Below are 17,618 nucleotides of genomic sequence, written 5' to 3' on the forward strand. Positions count from 1 at the left end.
TGATGCTGCAGCATACAGGCATTATAGACAAAAAGACGTTTGAGACAATTGTATGCTTCCAACTTTGTGGCCACAGTTTGGGGAGAGACTTTTTACAGCATGACTGTGCTCCTATCCACAAAGTGTGGTCTAAAAAAACATGGTTTGACAAATTTGGTGTGGAACTCCAGTGGCCCGCCCAGAGCCACTGGAAAAACCCAATGAATTAATTGGAAGGTTGATTGAGAGCCAGGCCTTCTAGTGCAACATTAGTGTCTGATATTACCAATTGTCTGTTGGCTGAATGGGCACAAACTCCAACATGCCAAAAAGTTGTAAAAAGCCTTCCCAAGTGGGGTGATTATAGCTACAAAGGGGGGCTAACTACATATTAATGCCAGATATTTTGGAATGGGATATCCAGCAAACTCATATTGGCAAGAACAAGCACAAGACCTAACAAATACAAGGGTTACTTACACAAGAGGACTATTACAGATGGATAAAACCGATGACTGGGATAACAGGGCCGAGCCTAGGGGGATCTTGTGACATTCTTAATTAACATATAAATAGTATCAAGTGTTACTGTGTTTTATTTAAGCAGTAAACCGAATATCTATCTTTTAATGAAGCATAAGGTGTCTTTAATGTTAAAAAGTGTAACTATAACCAATAGTGTAATTGTAAATAATATTGCAACAATAAAGGTTTTCATTCGTTCTGCCCTCTCACCCTTTTCTCATACTCCCACACAGCCAGTCACATGACACAGACTGAATGCATCCTTATAGCAGATCATATGGGGTTTTATCACCGCAGCTGTAGTAAGACATCCTGGAGCCCTGGGCTAAGTCTGTCTGTGTATCACACCCCTGGAAACACACCAACACATTTATCACGACGATGCTGATCTCCAAAGGACCACAAGACCATTTAACACATTTACATCAGAATAAAACACATAAAACCAATTTATGTAGTCAATACATCATTTTTAAGAGAGCTAAGGTTATGGTTAAGAACAAATATGATTTGAAAAGTATGTGAAATGCTAATAAAACCAGAAAAAAGGGATTAGTGTAACTTTGAGAATGTACAAAAACACAATAATAATAATAATAATAATAATAATAATAATAATAATAATAATAATAATAATAATAACAATCATTTTTACGTTTTACTTTTTAAACTTTTGGGGTTGTTTTGTTTGTTTTTCACTCAAGAGGCCGCCCAGGTGTTAGTGCAGTCTCTGGTCATCTCAAGACTTAACTACTGCAACTTGCTCTTGGCTGGTCTTTCCATGCGGCCATCAAGCCTCTGTACTTTATCCAGAATCCTGCAGCACGGCTCGTCTTCAATCTCCCCAAGTTCAGCCACGTCACCCCAAGGGAGCAGCCGAAAGAAGAAGAAGAAGAAGAACAAGAAGAAGATTCCCGAGCCCATGTAGTGATAGTCCTCAGAGAGGTGTGCCAGTGTTTGATGCCTGAGGGATGAAAAATGGTGATTAAACACTATAGAAGGGGAAAAACATCCTTGCAGTTGCACGCTAAAGAATGTTATTCTTAAACTACTGGTTTAAGAACATTGCTGATGCATAAATGACCAGGACTTTCTTGGATGCTTCTTTTATACCTAAGCATGATTGCATCACCTGTTTAAGGTGTTTCTGAACATTTCAAAATGTTGTTGGTCTTAAATTATCCCTAAATTTTTGGAACATGTTGAGGGCATCAATTTCACATATATTTACACAAAAACAAATAAGTTGATAAGATAAAACATTACATAACGTGTCTTTGTGCTTTTTTTTGCATGTCTTTGTGCATTTTAACCATTGTTCCAACTTTTGTGGACTTTGTAAAATGAATTTAGGCTAAAGCTGGCTGACTAATGGCCATAAAGCCAAAAAAGTATAGTGGTTTATTAGATCAAATGGTTTTCATAAAGACTGTATTAAGCATGTAATGGCATGTATAATAAATTCCACGTGAAACTATGGATAATATAGAAGGACAAACCTCTATTAATGCTTTCCAGTGTCTTTTACTATTATCCCATTTGCTAATACTTGTGGGGCCCCCTGCTGGTCGAGGATCTAGGCTGTAGCCACTGAAGCCGATCAGGCATAACATTATGACCACCTCCTTGTTTCTAAGCTTACTGTCCAGTTTATCAGCTCCACTTACTTTATAGGAGCACTTTGTAGTTCTACAGTTACAGACTGTAGTCCATCTGTTTCTCTGATACTCTGTTACCCTGTTCTTCAGTGGTCAGGACCCCCATGGACCCTCACAGAGCAGGTACTGTTTGGGTGGTGGATCATTCTCAGCTACTGTGCTAGTGTGTGTTACGCTGGTCTGAGTGGATCAGACACAGCAGTGCTGCTGGAGTTTTAACACCTCACTGTCGCTGCTGGACTGAGAATAGTCCACCAACCAGAAACATCCAGCCAACAGCGTCCTGTGGGCAGCGTCCTGTGACCACTGTTAAAGGACTAGAGGATGACCAACACAGACTGTGCAGCAGGACATGAGCTATCATCTCTGACTTTACATCTACAAGGTGGACAGTGAGTGGACTCATTCAACAAAGCGCACAATAAAACCTTTTACCGCCCTACAATTTATAGGAAATCTCCCAGAGTTATCAACCCCAGTCTCCACTCCATCAGATCCAATGGAACTAGATTCACTAACCGATTATTTAGAAAATACATTACGATCCACTTTAGAAAATGTGGCCCCACTTAAAATAAAAAGAATAAGGCAGAAAAAGCTCGCCCCGTGGTACAACGATAAAACCCGGACCTTAAAACAAACAGCTCGGAAATTAGAGCGGAAATGGCATCATACCAAACTAGAAGTGTTCCACACTGCCTGGAAGGACAGCCTTATAGTGTATAGAAATGCTCTCACTGAAGCTCGCTCAGCATATCTGGCCTCGCTGATCGAGAATAATAAGTATAATCCTAGAGTTCTGTTTAATGTGATTTCCCAAATCACACAAAATCAGGCAGGTAATGAACCAGAAATCCCAGCAACTCTCACCGGTGAAGTTTTTATGGACTTCTTTAATAATAAAATTGATAATATTAGACAACAAATTCAACCCACAGTATCAAATTCAAATCCAGCTTGGCTGCCATCTGACTTGGCTGATATAGAACAAAACACAGCTGTAGAAAAGAGTCTGGAAACCTTTTACCCCCTCCCACAGCTGAAGCTAGAGAAGATTATCTCCTCTGCAAATTGCACAACCTGCACACTCGATGCAATTCCATCAAAATTACTTAAAGAAGTACTGCCAGCCATTATAAACCCTATTTTAACTATAGTAAACTCGTCCCTTAGTCTGGGCCATGTACCCAAAGCTTTTAAACTAGCAGTTATCAAACCTCTGATCAAGAAACCAAATCTTGATGTCACCGTTTTGTCTAATTACAGGCCTGTTTCTAACTTACCGTTTATATCTAATATCTTAGAAAAAGCTGTGGCCCAACAACTTAGTTCATATCTACATAAGAACCATATATATGAAAAATTCCAGTCTGGATTCAGGCCACACCATAGCACTGAGACGGCTCTAGTTAAGATAACTAATGATCTTTTTCTTGCCTCTGATCAAGGCTGCGTATCCCTGTTAGTGCTACTTGACCTCAGCGCGGCTTTTGATACAATAGACCACAATATTCTCTTAGAAAGGTTAGAAAACATGGTTGGAGTCACAGGGACGGCCCTATCATGGTTCAGATCTTACCTATCAGAACGTTATCAGTTCGTTAGGGTAAACAATTTATCTTCCACTTATTCAAAAGTGAGATTTGGAGTTCCGCAGGGCTCTATATTAGGACCTTTATTATTTACCCTATACATGTTACCGTACAGTTATAAGTAACCATGGCGTAAACTTTCATTGTTATGCAGACGATACTCAACTGTACATATCAGCCAAGCCTGATGACCAATACAGGTTAAAGAAAATGGAGGACTGTGTAAAAGACGTGAAAGGCTGGATGTCACAGAACTTCCTCCTACTAAACAGTAACAAAACAGAGGTTCTCCTTCTGGGTCCAAAATTAGCAAGAAGTAAATCACCAGATTTAATCTTAAATCTCGCCGACTTTCCAGCCACACCTGGATCAGCAGCTAAAAATCTCGGCGTTATAATAGATTCAGATTTATCATTCGATCAACACACAGGCGGCATCACTAGGACAGCTTTTCTACATCTTCACAACATCGCCAAGATCAGAAATGCCCTGTCCCTGCGTGATGCAGAAACACTAGTACATGCCTTTATTACTTCCAGGCTAGACTACTGTAACGCGCTACTGTCAGGATGCACGAGCAGGAATTTAAACAAACTCCAATTAGTCCAAAACGCCGCAGCCAGGGTCCTCACTAAAACTAGAACATCTGATCATATCAGTCCAGCGCCATCATCACTTCATTGGCTACCTATTAAATTCCGTATTGATTATAAAATCCTTTTATTGACTTATAAAGCCCTACATGGTCTCGCTCCTGAGTACCTGCAAGACCTTATTTCTCATTATGAGCCATCACGACCACTCAGATCCCAGAGCGCTGGATTATTAATAGTCCCCAAAATTCAGAAGGTTTCAGCTGGGGGAAGAGCTTTTTCTTATAAAGCCCCCAAACTCTGGAATGACCTTCCAGAAACTGTTCGGGACTCAGACACAGTCTCAATCTTTAAGACTAGGCTGAAAACTCACTTGTTCAGTTTAGCTTTTGGTAGCTAATGTCCCCCCTTAGATAAAGGTAGCAGATCCAGGGGTCCATGGACACAGGGAATTATAGTAAACTGAGACGCTGGTGCTGTCGTCCCGCTGCTCGCACGCGGTCACTCAGGTTTGTGAACGGTGGAGTGGAGGGATGCCGAACTGTCTCAGAGTGCTGCCGTGTCTGTGTGTCCTTCTGGTTCTCTCCTTTCAGTTAAGCTGTCATAGTCAGATCTGCCGGAGTCGTTAGCCACACTCTGGAAATGTTCACATTCCCTGTTTATGTACAAATGGATAGAACAAAACGAATTCCATTTACCTACTTTCTTTCCGAGTACACAATCACCCATATGACCGGCTGGACACTGAAGGACGACCGACTGCCGAGTCCTCCTGCTACCTACTTCAGACCAGCTGCCCATGCCCCAACCACCTACCTCGGATGAGCTGCCCACCCTACGCTGATGTTTTCATAGACTCCTAGTTATTCATAATACCAATATTACTGCTGTTAATATTAGTAATAAAATCACTTGTAGGTAGTTTGACCAGAGGAGGATGGGTCCCCCCTGGTGAGCCTGGTTCCTCCCAAGGTTTCTTCCTCAGTTCTGAGGGAGTTTTTCCTTGCCACTGTTGCCTCTGGCTTGCCCACCAATTCTGTACATTCTTAGAGTTCTCTTGAAACTTTTTCTTTTCTGAAACTCTGTAAAGCTGCTTTGTGACAACATCCGTTGTAAAAAAGCGCTATACAAATAAATTTGATTTGATTTGATTTGGACACAGTGTTTAAAAACTCCAGCAGCACTGCTGAGTCTGATCCACTCAGACCAGCACAACACACATTAACACACCACCACCACATCAGTGTTACTGTCCTAAAATGGACAATGAGCGTAGAAACAAAGACATAATGTCATGCCTGATCAGGCATATATATATAAGTCCATTTTCTAAAACTCTACAGTAGACATGGCTAAGACCCTTAAGAAAATAGCATAAAAGGGAAAAGAACATATATTGATCATATTTTCTCTCAAAACTCAAAACAGAACTCAAAAAAATCAACAAAACTTTCTGGGCTTCTGTCCTGGATTGTAAGTATGCAAGGAAAGAAGTTTGTAGGATGGCGCTTGTACACATAGAAAGTCTAGGGGGGTTCAGATGATTTCCACATAATAGTAATACATACATTCATCACCAAGGCAACAAAGGTGATTGGTAACATCTTGACTGGTACATCTTGGTAACAAAGGTATCTCCTAGGCATTTCTATCTAACTCAAAGCAAAGAATATCCATATGGGTGTGCTTTGCTTAATATTTGTAATACAGATCGTGTCTTTAGATATGACTGTAAATACTGTCATGTATTTGGCTCTTTGCAGCCACAACAGATTCCATTCATTTGGGAAACTTTCAACAAGATTTTGTTGTGTGTCTGTGGGAATTTTTGTTCATTCATCTAGAAGAGCATTTGTGAGGTCTGACACTGATGTTATAAAATTATTACATAGATCTCTGCATTTAACCCGTCCGTGCAGTGAAACACCCACATACATGCACACTAGTGAACACTAGGGGGCAGTAAGAGTACTTGCCCAGAGTGGTGGGCAGCCCTGTCCAAGGCACCCAGGGAGCAATTGGGGGTTAGGTGTCTTACTCACAGGCAGTCATAGATTGTCAGCTGAGGGGATCGAACCGGCGACCTTCCGGTCACAGGGCTGGTTCCCTAACCTCCATCCAAAATCCGCCCTTTAAAAATCCACAAGTACAAAAGTATTTGCCTTCAAATGTACTTAAGTATCGAAAGTATTCATTGTGGCTTTTACGTCCTATTATCATTTTTGTACCAAGACTCTGGCTGCATTAACTTATTTTAGGTGAAAATACTCCAGTGTCCCACTTGGTAACCTCTTTTTTTTCCCATTAGGTGGAACCGAGTGGCTCTGAAATAACTCTTTGCAAACAAGCTTCAAGTTCAGTTTAAGATTCATTTCTACCTGATTAGAGTTCTTGCTTCACGTTTCTTTTGTTTTGACATGTTGTGTTTTTATACACACATAAACCAAAAGGAACGACAGATTTCTCAAAGTGCAGTGGAGTAAAAAGTCAGATATTAGACTCTGAAATGTAGTGGAGTGAAAGGGAAAAGTCGCCCAAAAGTTTAAGTTGAATAAAAACTGGCTTTAAACTCAGGATCACAGATGAGCTCCTTTACTATGTTGATCTGTAGGCGTCTGTTCATAAACATAAACCAGCCCAAACTCATTTACTATAAAATGAAATGGTGTTTGTAGAAATTCAGAAAAAAGACACACAGTCACTGCATATGTGATATAGGTCAGGTTCGGCTCAAATGACCACAGAGACAGTGTCTGTACTCATATCAGTGTCTGACCTCATAGGTCATGATATAGTCATGAACCCAGGATTGTGCGTTGATCAGGAGTATGCATTGACATTAGGATCTAACCATGGCAATGTGAGTAAATTGGGGGCAGTCGTGGGCTGGAGGTTAGGGATCTGGCCCTGTGACCGGAAGGTTCCCGGTTCGATCCCCAGGGCCGACAGTCCATGACTGAGTTGTCCTTGAGCAAGACTCCTAACCCCCAACTGCTCCCCGGGCGCCGTGGATAGGGCTGCTCACCGCTCTGGGCAAGTGTGCTCACTGCCCCCTAGTGTGTGTGTTCACTAGTGTGTATGTGGTGTTTCACTTTACAGATGGGTTAAATGTGGAGGTGGAATTTCCCCGTTTGTGGGATCAAAACAGTGTCACTTACTTAAATTAATGTTTAATATATGACTAATATTATATATATTCATTTCACAACTGGTCAAACTAGCCATGCCAGTTTCATCTCTGCCCGCATGAGCTGCGTGACCACTCCACGCTGAGAGAGCTGCCCCGCGGCTTTAGCTCCTGGGAGTGACCCGTGATACAGGGGGCGCTCATGCTGCACGCGCTCCTGCGCAGCGACCCGCGCGCAGCTGATTCTGCCTGTGACGTATGCATAACGCGTGTATGACGCGCCTCGCGCCGTGGTTTACTGTAAAGGTAGCAGAGCCGCACGCGCTGCTCAGAGACAGCAGGACCTTCAGCGCAGCAGCCATGGACTGCGGGATTATAACGTCGAAGACCGTCCTTCTGATCCTCAGCCTGATATTTTGGGTAAGTTTGGAGAGACTCCAGCCTGAATGATGAGCAAACGTCCACAGAAAGGGCGAAAAGGCGAGTCTAGCTTGGCTCCAGAGGTGGAAAACTCAGGTCCAGAAAGGTAAAATCCTCCCCAGGATTTTGTTCCAACAGCCTGGCTTCTCTAGTTAGACCAAATCACCAGCAGAGCTGGTCGGGCAGTCGGAACAAAATCCCGGGAAGGAGTTTTCCACCTGTGCTTGGCTCGTGTCCGTCTGTAAAGTAAAATGTGGCGTTAATGTGGAAGACTGTCTTAAATAAGGTTAACGCTACGTGCTGCGTCCGCCTTTCGCCTTCTGTGTCCTTTTCTCGTGTTCAGCTTCTGCGGCGTGGTGGGTCTGAAATGATCCGGCTTATGAAACTAACCACCCCATGAAGCAGCTTCCTCCCAGCTGGGTTCAGCTACCGCAGTCTCGCTGTGTTTGGCTGTTGACCAGAAACTCTACAGAGCTTTCGATGTAAAGAGCGAGCAGGCGCGTGTGTGACCCAGAAGAACCGCACCCCTCGTCTTCTTCAGCCCTGCCGATAAGACCACGGAAGCCTGTGTTCAGCGTGGCTTCAGAGTCTGCTGCTTGCTGGTCTGAGTAGCTTTCAGATGGCAGTGATGTCTCCTCTCCGCCTAAATTTGATTATGTGTCCATGAATGAACGGTGTGTTTCGCTGCTTAGACTTAAGAAAAATGTTTTGAAAAGCTTCCAGTGTCCGTCTGTTTACCCCAGGCCGAACCTTGTCCCCGTCCAAAGTGCTCATTTCTTCTGGATGTGGCGAGATCTTCCAGGAAAGGACTGTAATAAATAGAAGAAGAGCACTTCTCATTTTCAGTTCCACAGTGCAGTTGGTTTTTCCACTCTAGTTTTCTGTGCTCAGTAAGCTGGAAGGGGAACTGCCTGGGGAAAAAAATCTGCCTCTGTTTTGTTTGCAGCAAGCTTGGCATTGATTTTTACTACCACATACATTCACCCATAGACTTACAGGGAGACCAGGAGGGTAAAATATAGTGCTCACTTCAAAATAGGCCCTATGCCAAACCATGGCTTGGTGATGGGAGAAAATGTTTTAAAGTATTTTTACAAGAAGTTGCGTAAACTACTAGTCTAAGATTCCTGTGCTGCTTTGGGTTTTACTCCTCATATCTGAGGCACAAGACCAGAGTTCCAGAGAAGATTAAAGGAAGGAACGGGGTCACTCGTGGTCCCATGACTCAAGATTGTGATTCACTGAGAGAGAAGTGAGTCATGTGTTCCTGCGAGTGAACCACCAGGCCAGACCCAGAAATTCAAGAAAAAGCAGTCTGTGTGAAATTCTGGCGCATGCGCGAGCGACGCGTTATTTTGATGGTCTACCATAGACTTGTTGTGCCTTGTCACCACGTTCAACTCTATATCCGTTATATCTGTTATATCCGTTATCACTAGTGTCTTTAAGATGTAAACTTGCCATCCAACATTTGCCTACAACTAAAAATTTAGGTCCGTATGTTCTGTGAGGGGGGAAAAAAATCAAACAGCATCACCTAAATTTTATATTAAATTCAGTCTTTTTGGTCATATGGAACTATATGGAAACAACAAAGTCCAAAAGTGACTATGAATAGTATAAAATAGTATGAAAGTATGATAAATTCACAAAACAGCCAAATTCCCACCATACATATTTAATCACTTCAGACCAAGCGCTCCCAGTCCTGGTAACTCAACACTATACAATTGTAGGTGAGCTGGACCATCAAAATAAGGTGTGACCTGAGCTTTTTCATGAAGTAAACAGAGCAAAAGCAGCCACAGCAGTGATGTAGTAACTATTTGATAGTCTGCACATTTTGTTTTTCCCTCATTTGAAGTGTCTCAAGTCTTGTCTTTCAGCCTGGTAACGTGTTCTCTCTTCTTTCAGGCTGCAGGAGCGGCTCTTTCCTATGTCGGCGCTTATGTCATAAGCAGCTATAAGAACTTTGACAACTTTGTGGGGGACAAATACGTCCTAATCCCAGCAGCTATCATCATCGGGGTGGCCGTGTTAATGTTTATTATCGGTATCGTCGGCTGCTGTGCAACACTGTGGGAGTCTAAAGTTTGCTTAAGCTTTGTAAGTATGGGGCTTTCCGGTGGTCTATCTGGTTGTAGGAGGGGATTTTAAAAAATGTGTCCAGTTTCAGTTCCTTTTTCAGTAATTGGAGAAGTAATTGGCCCTGACTGTGTTCATTTTTGCCTCTTTCTGCATGCAGTTCATGTTGATCATTTTACTGATCTTTGCTGCGGAGGTGACGGCTTTTGTGTTTGGAGTCACCTACAGGAGCAAGGTGAGTTCCTCTCTGATGGGCAGATATTGAATACTGTAAGGATCCCTTTGTGGTTTTAGTCGGTGATATTTATTTATTCATTTATTTATTTATTTATTCTGCGTGTATGTTGGCAGATAAAAGGAGACTTGGAGAAGTCAATGACTGAAGTCTTTCAAAAGTATGACGGCAAGAACGCTGAGACCCGGGCAGTGGACTTTTTGCAGTCTCAGGTAAGCGATCATTACGACTCGGTTTTCATCACTGTGAAGAAGTGAAAAGGTGATGGGCATGTAATCACGTGAAACCAAAATTGCTATCAAACTGTCTGCAAACTTTTCTTCTCCATCATGTCTGTGCAGCTGCAGTGTTGTGGGGTGAAGAACTACACTGACTGGACCAGCATACCTTGGTTCAGTTCTCATAACAGGACGGTGCCCCATTCCTGCTGCAAGGCGAACACCACATGCACTGGGCAGTTTGACCAGTCTGAGCTGCTGAATGTTCAGGTAGGAAGGGCTTTGTAACTGTGCGCTGGTAACGCCTCACAATGATCAGCTGTTGTTATTCCGTTGTGCCAAATGGACGTTAATATGAATTTTTTTAACATGTTAAGAAATCAGTCCTCTGTCATTTCAGTTGCTCTTACCAAACAACAGATTTTGCCACATTTATTTTGAGCAAAATAACACTGGAAATTATTGCCCCATCACGCTAAAACTCGTGATGCAGAGGAGTGTAACACCGTGGAATATTTAAGGCCAAGCATCAAACTTCACACATGTTTTTCTGCGTGACGTATCGGTGAATAATGCCAAAGATAATCATAAAAACATAATGTCTCATGTCTCAGGACATGTTTTGCTTGATAGGCTCTGTCAATAATAGCGAAAAACAGCAAATTGTAAATGTTGAGTAAAAGCGAAACCTACCAGCGTTGGAACCCGACCCCTCCAGAGAACTTATCACGTCATCATGTCACTTAATGTCATGTAAAGGGTAAGTTAAGGGTAAATAAGTTGTGAAGGAGTGGAAAGCAAAACTCAAGATTACAGATAAATTATTACATTTTACTTATTCAGGTCTCAACGTGAATGATTGCCCGACTGCCTGTTGCAAGTAAAACACAAAGACGGGATAGCAGTAGTGAAATTCAGTCATAGGATAGTTTTGACTGTTTTCAGGGGAAAACCGTTCAGTGAACAGCATACGTGATGTTACCTTCATTTGATGTTGCATGCAAGTACCACTTCACCTTAAAAGGTCAATGTCGGCCAAGCAGGCCACTCGCTAGTGAAAACTTTCTTCCTTCGTGGGAAAAGTCAAACCGTTAAAACGAGGCTGTTTTGTCATCACTGCTGTTTATAGAAAGCAGTCACGAGTGTTGTGACAAATCCCTGTCATCTTGACTGGAAAAAGGCCACTCACTTATCAGGAGCTCTGCATGTGTGTACACAACAGATACATGTGACCGTGCTCCAAAATAATAACACAGAAGAGACGATCTTGCCCTCCCATATTGTCATGGAGACCAAAAGGTAAAACAAAGTAAATAATAAGTTGTGAAGCAGAGGTGAATAGAACTTATTATAATTCGTTATATAAGATGATAAACATAAATGTATCTGTGTATGTGAGGTACTTAAAATCAAACTGTGTTGGGACGATCTCTGCTCTGTGCTGGGAGGTGAACTTTGGGGCAGGGGCAGTTCCCGATACAGGTTGTGCAAAAATATGTAATATTTGTAAATGTAAAAAATTAATGTTAATGCGGTTTTTATGTAGTAATATTTTACATGGAATATCAATAACAGTCTTGTACAAAATGCCTTTTAATTAATTAATTAATGCAGAAGTACTCTTTCCATGGAATGACCCAGTTACTGTGTTACATTTTGGTGGAAATGTTTATTTCTTTGTTCTAAAATGAGTTCTCTCAATGCATTTGTAGGGCTGCGAAGCTAAACTGGAGCAGCTGCTTCAGAGTGTGCTGAGTTATGCCATGTTGGTCGTCCTGGGTTTTGCCATCATAAAGGTATGGAAGGCGTAAGCTAACTCCCATTTTGTGTGTCTGTTATGCTATGATTACTGGTAATGCTGTATTACAGTGGTCACCTGCCCTGGTCCAAGAGATCTAACCTCCTGTGGACGGTGGTTGCGACCACAGTTTGCCACACCTGCTCCAGCTAATTAACTTCGTAGTCCTTGATTGGCTGGATCAGATGCATTTGTGTAGGTATGGGGAGGTGGCAACAGACTGGAACTTAACTGTGCAGGAAAGTAGATCTCCTGGACCAGGGCTGGTGACCTCTACTGTATAATATCTTGATATTGCAAAAGAGCCCAATATGCAAATGAGCCAGCCAACTAATTCTTTTTTTGTTTGTTTGTTTTATTGTGAGGAATGGGCATCCTAACAAACCCTGAATGTTTCATTCTTCTATGGGTGTTTGAATGAATCAAGATATTCAGGTGTTCCAATGAACATGAATCATTTTGGTCAGAGTAATGCAGACCACGTTTTAGCTGTGTCGGACAACATGACACTAAAGGTTTATCCATGGGGTTTAAAGGGCCCATATCCTGGAAAATTGCATGTTTTTGCTTTTTTGTTTTTTTAAATTAGAGCTTGGTGTGATATGTACACATTGTTGAAGTTTTAAAAACACACCATTCACACCCCAGGCCATATTTTAAAAAAAAGTTTGTATATATTTGCATATATTGTTTTTTCTTCAGCAGTTTAGTCCTGCCCATTCCTGCTGATGTAATCTTAACAGGTGGTTCCAAGATGCGCTTTGTCATATTCTTCATAACTTTCATATTTCATAAGCTACATTCAGAAAGTGGGTGCCATATGAGAGCTGTAACCTGTCAAATAGATGGGTGATATAAATTTAAACCCTTATAATAGAAGAAGCTGAACTCACAATTCATTTTTCTACTGAAAATCGACCCATTTTTCCACAAATCTGGGCTATAAACTATAAACAGATGGCATCTCTTCAGTGATATACTCTGTAAAAATATAAGAGCCTCTGCGATTTTTGGCTTTCAGCAGTAAATTGTACGCATATAGCAATATGTGTATGATTATAATATATAATAATAATAATAATGAGAATAATAATAATTTGAGGGGTAAAAGTAATTTAATAAAGATTTGCTTTTATTTCATGCAGTTACTGAATAATTTGCTTTACGATTTGGTCATGTAAATTCAGACAGAACAAACATTATATACCCTGGAAATTAAGAGGTTAAAGTCGCATTACCAAAAACAGCCTGTTTAACTCTAAGGGAGAAGGAGAGATTGGAAAATTATCATGTAAAAACGAATGAACTTATTTCTGTCTTAAACCAAATAGTATTTATGATTTAGAAAAAACAAATAAATGTGCAAGTTAATTATCAAACTTATCCGTCTTGATAACTATTGAAAACTGTTGGTTCTCCCGGTCCTCTTTAAGGAGCTACTCATTTGACCAGCTTGGAGTGATGGTGCTGTTGCAGGTTGTTTCTTTTTGACATTTTATGAACTATTTTCTCCTCTTTACAGTTTTTCGGCATGCTTAGCATTTGTGTGATCACCTGCCGAAGTGGCAGACGCGATTACCAGCCGCTGTATGCGTGATGGGTGAAGTAAAGAGCTTTCCCAACGGTGGCCTTGCCTACCCCGGTGACTCCACACCCTGCAGCTGCACGCTGCCTCCTCTCCATCAATCACAAGACTGATGTCCCTCATAGCCCCTACAGTGAGAGTTCGCCACACGTTCCACCTTCATCACATTGTCACTTTTTAAAAGATGTACTGGGTTTTTAATGTGATTTTGTTCAGCTGTATGAAAAATCATCCTAAAATACAAGGAAATGTAGTAAGCAGACCGCTAAGTCGGGGACGCCCAGTCTTTTCTGCAAAGGCCCTGTTCAGCTGCAGGTTTTCATTCTAACCAAGCAGGAGATCACCTGACCCTGCTTTGATTTATGGAGTTGCTTTTTGTGGATAAGACTGCGTCCCCGTGCTCTAACTGGAGCAGTGTTTTGTGCTTCGAAAGACAGTAATGGTCTGAAATTGCCAACACTTTGACAGAAAATTGGCGACAAAATATCTGCATGCTTTGCTGACGTTATGCAAATCATGTGTCATTTTTTTTTTTGGGTGAATTACTGTGCCTTAGGGAATACTCCCCACCATATCCATGCTATTCAAATACCTGATTGCAATAGTCTTTTCCTTAACTTTGTATTCTTTCCTATCAAATCTGCAAGGAGAGGTCTTTGAGAACTGATTTTGTAAACTGATTTCTTGTAGTTTTCAACCATTTAAGTCTTAAGTTCATAAGAGTGCATCAGTTTTAGTGAATATGTCTGACGCATTTAATGTTAGGCTGTCATATCTAGTGGTTGGAATGACTGATCTGCTGTAAATGTATTTAATTTCTGCTGTAAATCTCTTAAGCATCACAGGACAATAAATGTTGAAATCCAGTCTTTGTTACATTGTCAAACATTACATTAAAATTCAGTAAAATGAGAATATTGTCAGTCATGTTTGCGTAAGTAGGTCAGCAGTGTGTGTGTCAGTGTCACCAAGGAAATGTGTGAATACAGATAAACTGTAGGCGTTGACTTCAGTGTTTATCTCTCTCATGGTGGCATTCGCGAGTGATATTGGCCGTGAAATTGCGCTGCAAGAGTTTTAGCAACAAAAGGCCTTTAAGCCAGCGAAGTCAATTAAGCCACGAGTTTGGGTTCATTCAGTAGAGAGCTGTTAAAGAGATTATCAGTAATTAAAGGGCCCATATTCTGTGGAATGTGCCTCTTTTGTTTTTAAATAAAAGAAGTTGATGTAGTGTATAAACTTCTTTAGTGTATAAACTTCAAAATGTACTGTTTGCTCCTGAGTTCTTATATGCAAACTAAGCTAAATACAGCCTGTTTTGAATTCTTTGCTTTTGTGCGTCATAAAAACCAATATATTTACATATATTGTCCTATTCAGCCTACAGCCATCTAGCCCTGCCTCTTCACATTGAAGCTATGATCAGTGTTCCAGCTTCGGCTTTATTGAGGCATGATCAAAGTGGACAACCAGCCAAGTGACTCAGTCTTAAAACGAGCAATATAAATGGCCCATTTAGTTCTCAGAGATAAAGAGAGGTTGGAAAATGTTCATATAAAAGTGGATTATGACTGTTTTGTGCACAAAACCACACAGATGTAAGTGAACTTAAGGGGAAAAAATGGGTACAAGAAATGAAGAATATGGGCCAGACCCTTTTTCCAGTTTAACAATACAATAATAATAATAATCACTCACTGAGGTTTGTTTTTTTTTTAATATATATATATTCAATCCTGGTTGGCAGGAGAACTCGGATAATAAATACAGTATGAAGTGATTTCTCAAAAAGGCTGTTTGATTTGCATTTCCTTGTGCTTAAAATCTTGGTTTACTTAAAAGGAGAAATAATATAGACACTTCTCTTGTAATTAGCAGGATGACCTGCAGAGGGCACATTTGTTTTACATGAACACAGAAATGCACAATCCTTAAAATCCTTAATCATGTGTGATTAAAGGTCATGTACGGTGATTATAATGTGCTTTGCCACTGTTTGTGAGGTTAGAGTTGAAGCCAAGTCTTTTTTATTTCATTCACAAATGTAGAAAGAGCATAAAAAAAGTCTTTTACGCCCTTTCGCCTAATTCAGCAGGTGCTGTTTGTAATTCCTCTTCTCTGAAGGAGAGAAGCCAGTCTTAGTTTTGTTTGCTTATTTATTTATTTGCTTTCTTGCTTGCTATTACTTTGCATATTTATTTGACATCCCAAATATGACTAAACTAGAATAAAGGTCTACCACATAACAATAGTACGGTAATGATCGACCCACTTCTCGGCCAATCACGGTCATCTCTTAGGGGGCAGTCGTGGGCTGGCGGTTCGGGAACTGGCCCTGTGACCGGAAGGTCGCCGGTTCGATCCCCAGGGCCGACAGCACATGACTGAGGTGTCCTTGAGCAAGACACCTAACCCCCAACTGCCCCCCCCGGCGCTGCGGATTGGGCTGCCAACCGCTCCGGGCAAGTGTGCTCACTGCCCCCTAGTGTGTGTGTTCACTAGTGTGTATGTGGTGTTTCACTTCACGGATGGGTTAAATGCGGAGGTGGAATTTCCCCAGTTGTGGGATCAAAAAAATAAATAAATAAATAAATAAACATTCCTTCCTCTGTCATGTAAAGAGAGAACTTGCTGTGTTTTTTTAGACAATTAGAAATGATTATAATTATTGCACAATTATTAGACTGAGAAATGGTCAGGTGTTACTGTAGGAATGACAGCTAAAAAATGTCTGACCACAGCTCGCTGGCTGTGCCCACAGTGACCACAGCTTACTCAGATCAGAAACACAGAGCGAACGACATAAATGGAAATTTCACAGGACACTCAAATTCAAAAGTAAGACCAGGGATTTGATTGGGAACACTCCCAAGATAAACGTTAAAAGAGCATTACTCTGGTAAATTTACATGTAAGTTGAAGTGAGGGTTTTCATCTGCACATAACTAAATCTATCATTTCCACACAAATACAATATTACGCCAATGCAACTATTGCTGAAAGCAGGGATGGGGGAGTAGCTGAGTAGCAGTGGTGGACAGTAACTAAGTAAATGTAATGAGTTTCTGTATTTAAGTATTTTTTTTTCTGTATCTGTACTTAAGTTTTTCTATTTCAGGCGACTTTTTCCTTTCACTCCGCTACATTTCAAAGTCAAATATCTGACTTTTTACTCCTACATTTTGAGAAATCTGTCGTTCCTTTTGGTTTTTGTGTGTATAAAAACAACATGTCAAAACGAAAGAAGCGCAAAGCCAGAGCACCAATGATGAACTAACCTAACCTGTAAATAGAGCACAATATAGAAATATGTCCACATATGCAGTCGTGACTTTGCTTGAAACTTTGCTTGTGTGTAAAAAGTGATTTCAGAGCCACTCGGTTCTCCCTGATGGAAACTGTTTACCTTCAGTGTTTTGTGCTTCTGATCATTTTAATAGACGTCAGCGTCACTAATTAATGACGTTCTATTAAAAGACTGGTTTACCAAGAGAGACGCTGGAGGACTTTCACCTGAAATGAGTTCATGAAGCCAGTCTGGTTATAAAAATGATAACAGGACATCAGAGCCAGAATTCCTCTTTTAGTACTTTTACTTTATACTTAAGTACATTTGAAGGTAAATACTTTAGTACTTTTACTCAAGTGGAGGTCTAAAGGGAGGAACTTCTACTTTTACTGGAGTGATATTTTACCCTGGGTGTCTCGACTTTAACTCAGGTACATGATTTGTGTACTTCGTCCAGCTCTGCTAAGTAGTGCACTACTTTTTGTAGTTAACTACAAATATTAGTAGCTGTTGC

The 17,618-nt window shown here is 41.0% G+C and overlaps 1 protein-coding gene across 1 annotated transcript; it reads left to right on the plus strand.

The window, feature by feature from the left end:
• The first annotated feature begins 7,736 nt into the window (after positions 1 to 7,736).
• On the plus strand, positions 7,737 to 14,730 carry tspan36 (tetraspanin 36). Its single transcript, XM_017714784.2, has 7 exons — positions 7,737 to 7,894; positions 9,809 to 10,000; positions 10,140 to 10,214; positions 10,331 to 10,426; positions 10,556 to 10,702; positions 12,145 to 12,228; positions 13,753 to 14,730. The coding sequence occupies exons 1-7, from the start codon at positions 7,748 to 7,750 to the stop codon at positions 13,825 to 13,827; spliced, it is 816 nt and encodes a 271-aa protein (XP_017570273.2). The 5' UTR covers positions 7,737 to 7,747; the 3' UTR covers positions 13,828 to 14,730.
• The last annotated feature ends 2,888 nt before the right edge of the window (positions 14,731 to 17,618 follow it).

Source organism: Pygocentrus nattereri, chromosome 28 (genome assembly GCF_015220715.1).
Source record: "Pygocentrus nattereri isolate fPygNat1 chromosome 28, fPygNat1.pri, whole genome shotgun sequence".
NCBI lineage: Eukaryota > Metazoa > Chordata > Actinopteri > Characiformes > Serrasalmidae > Pygocentrus > Pygocentrus nattereri.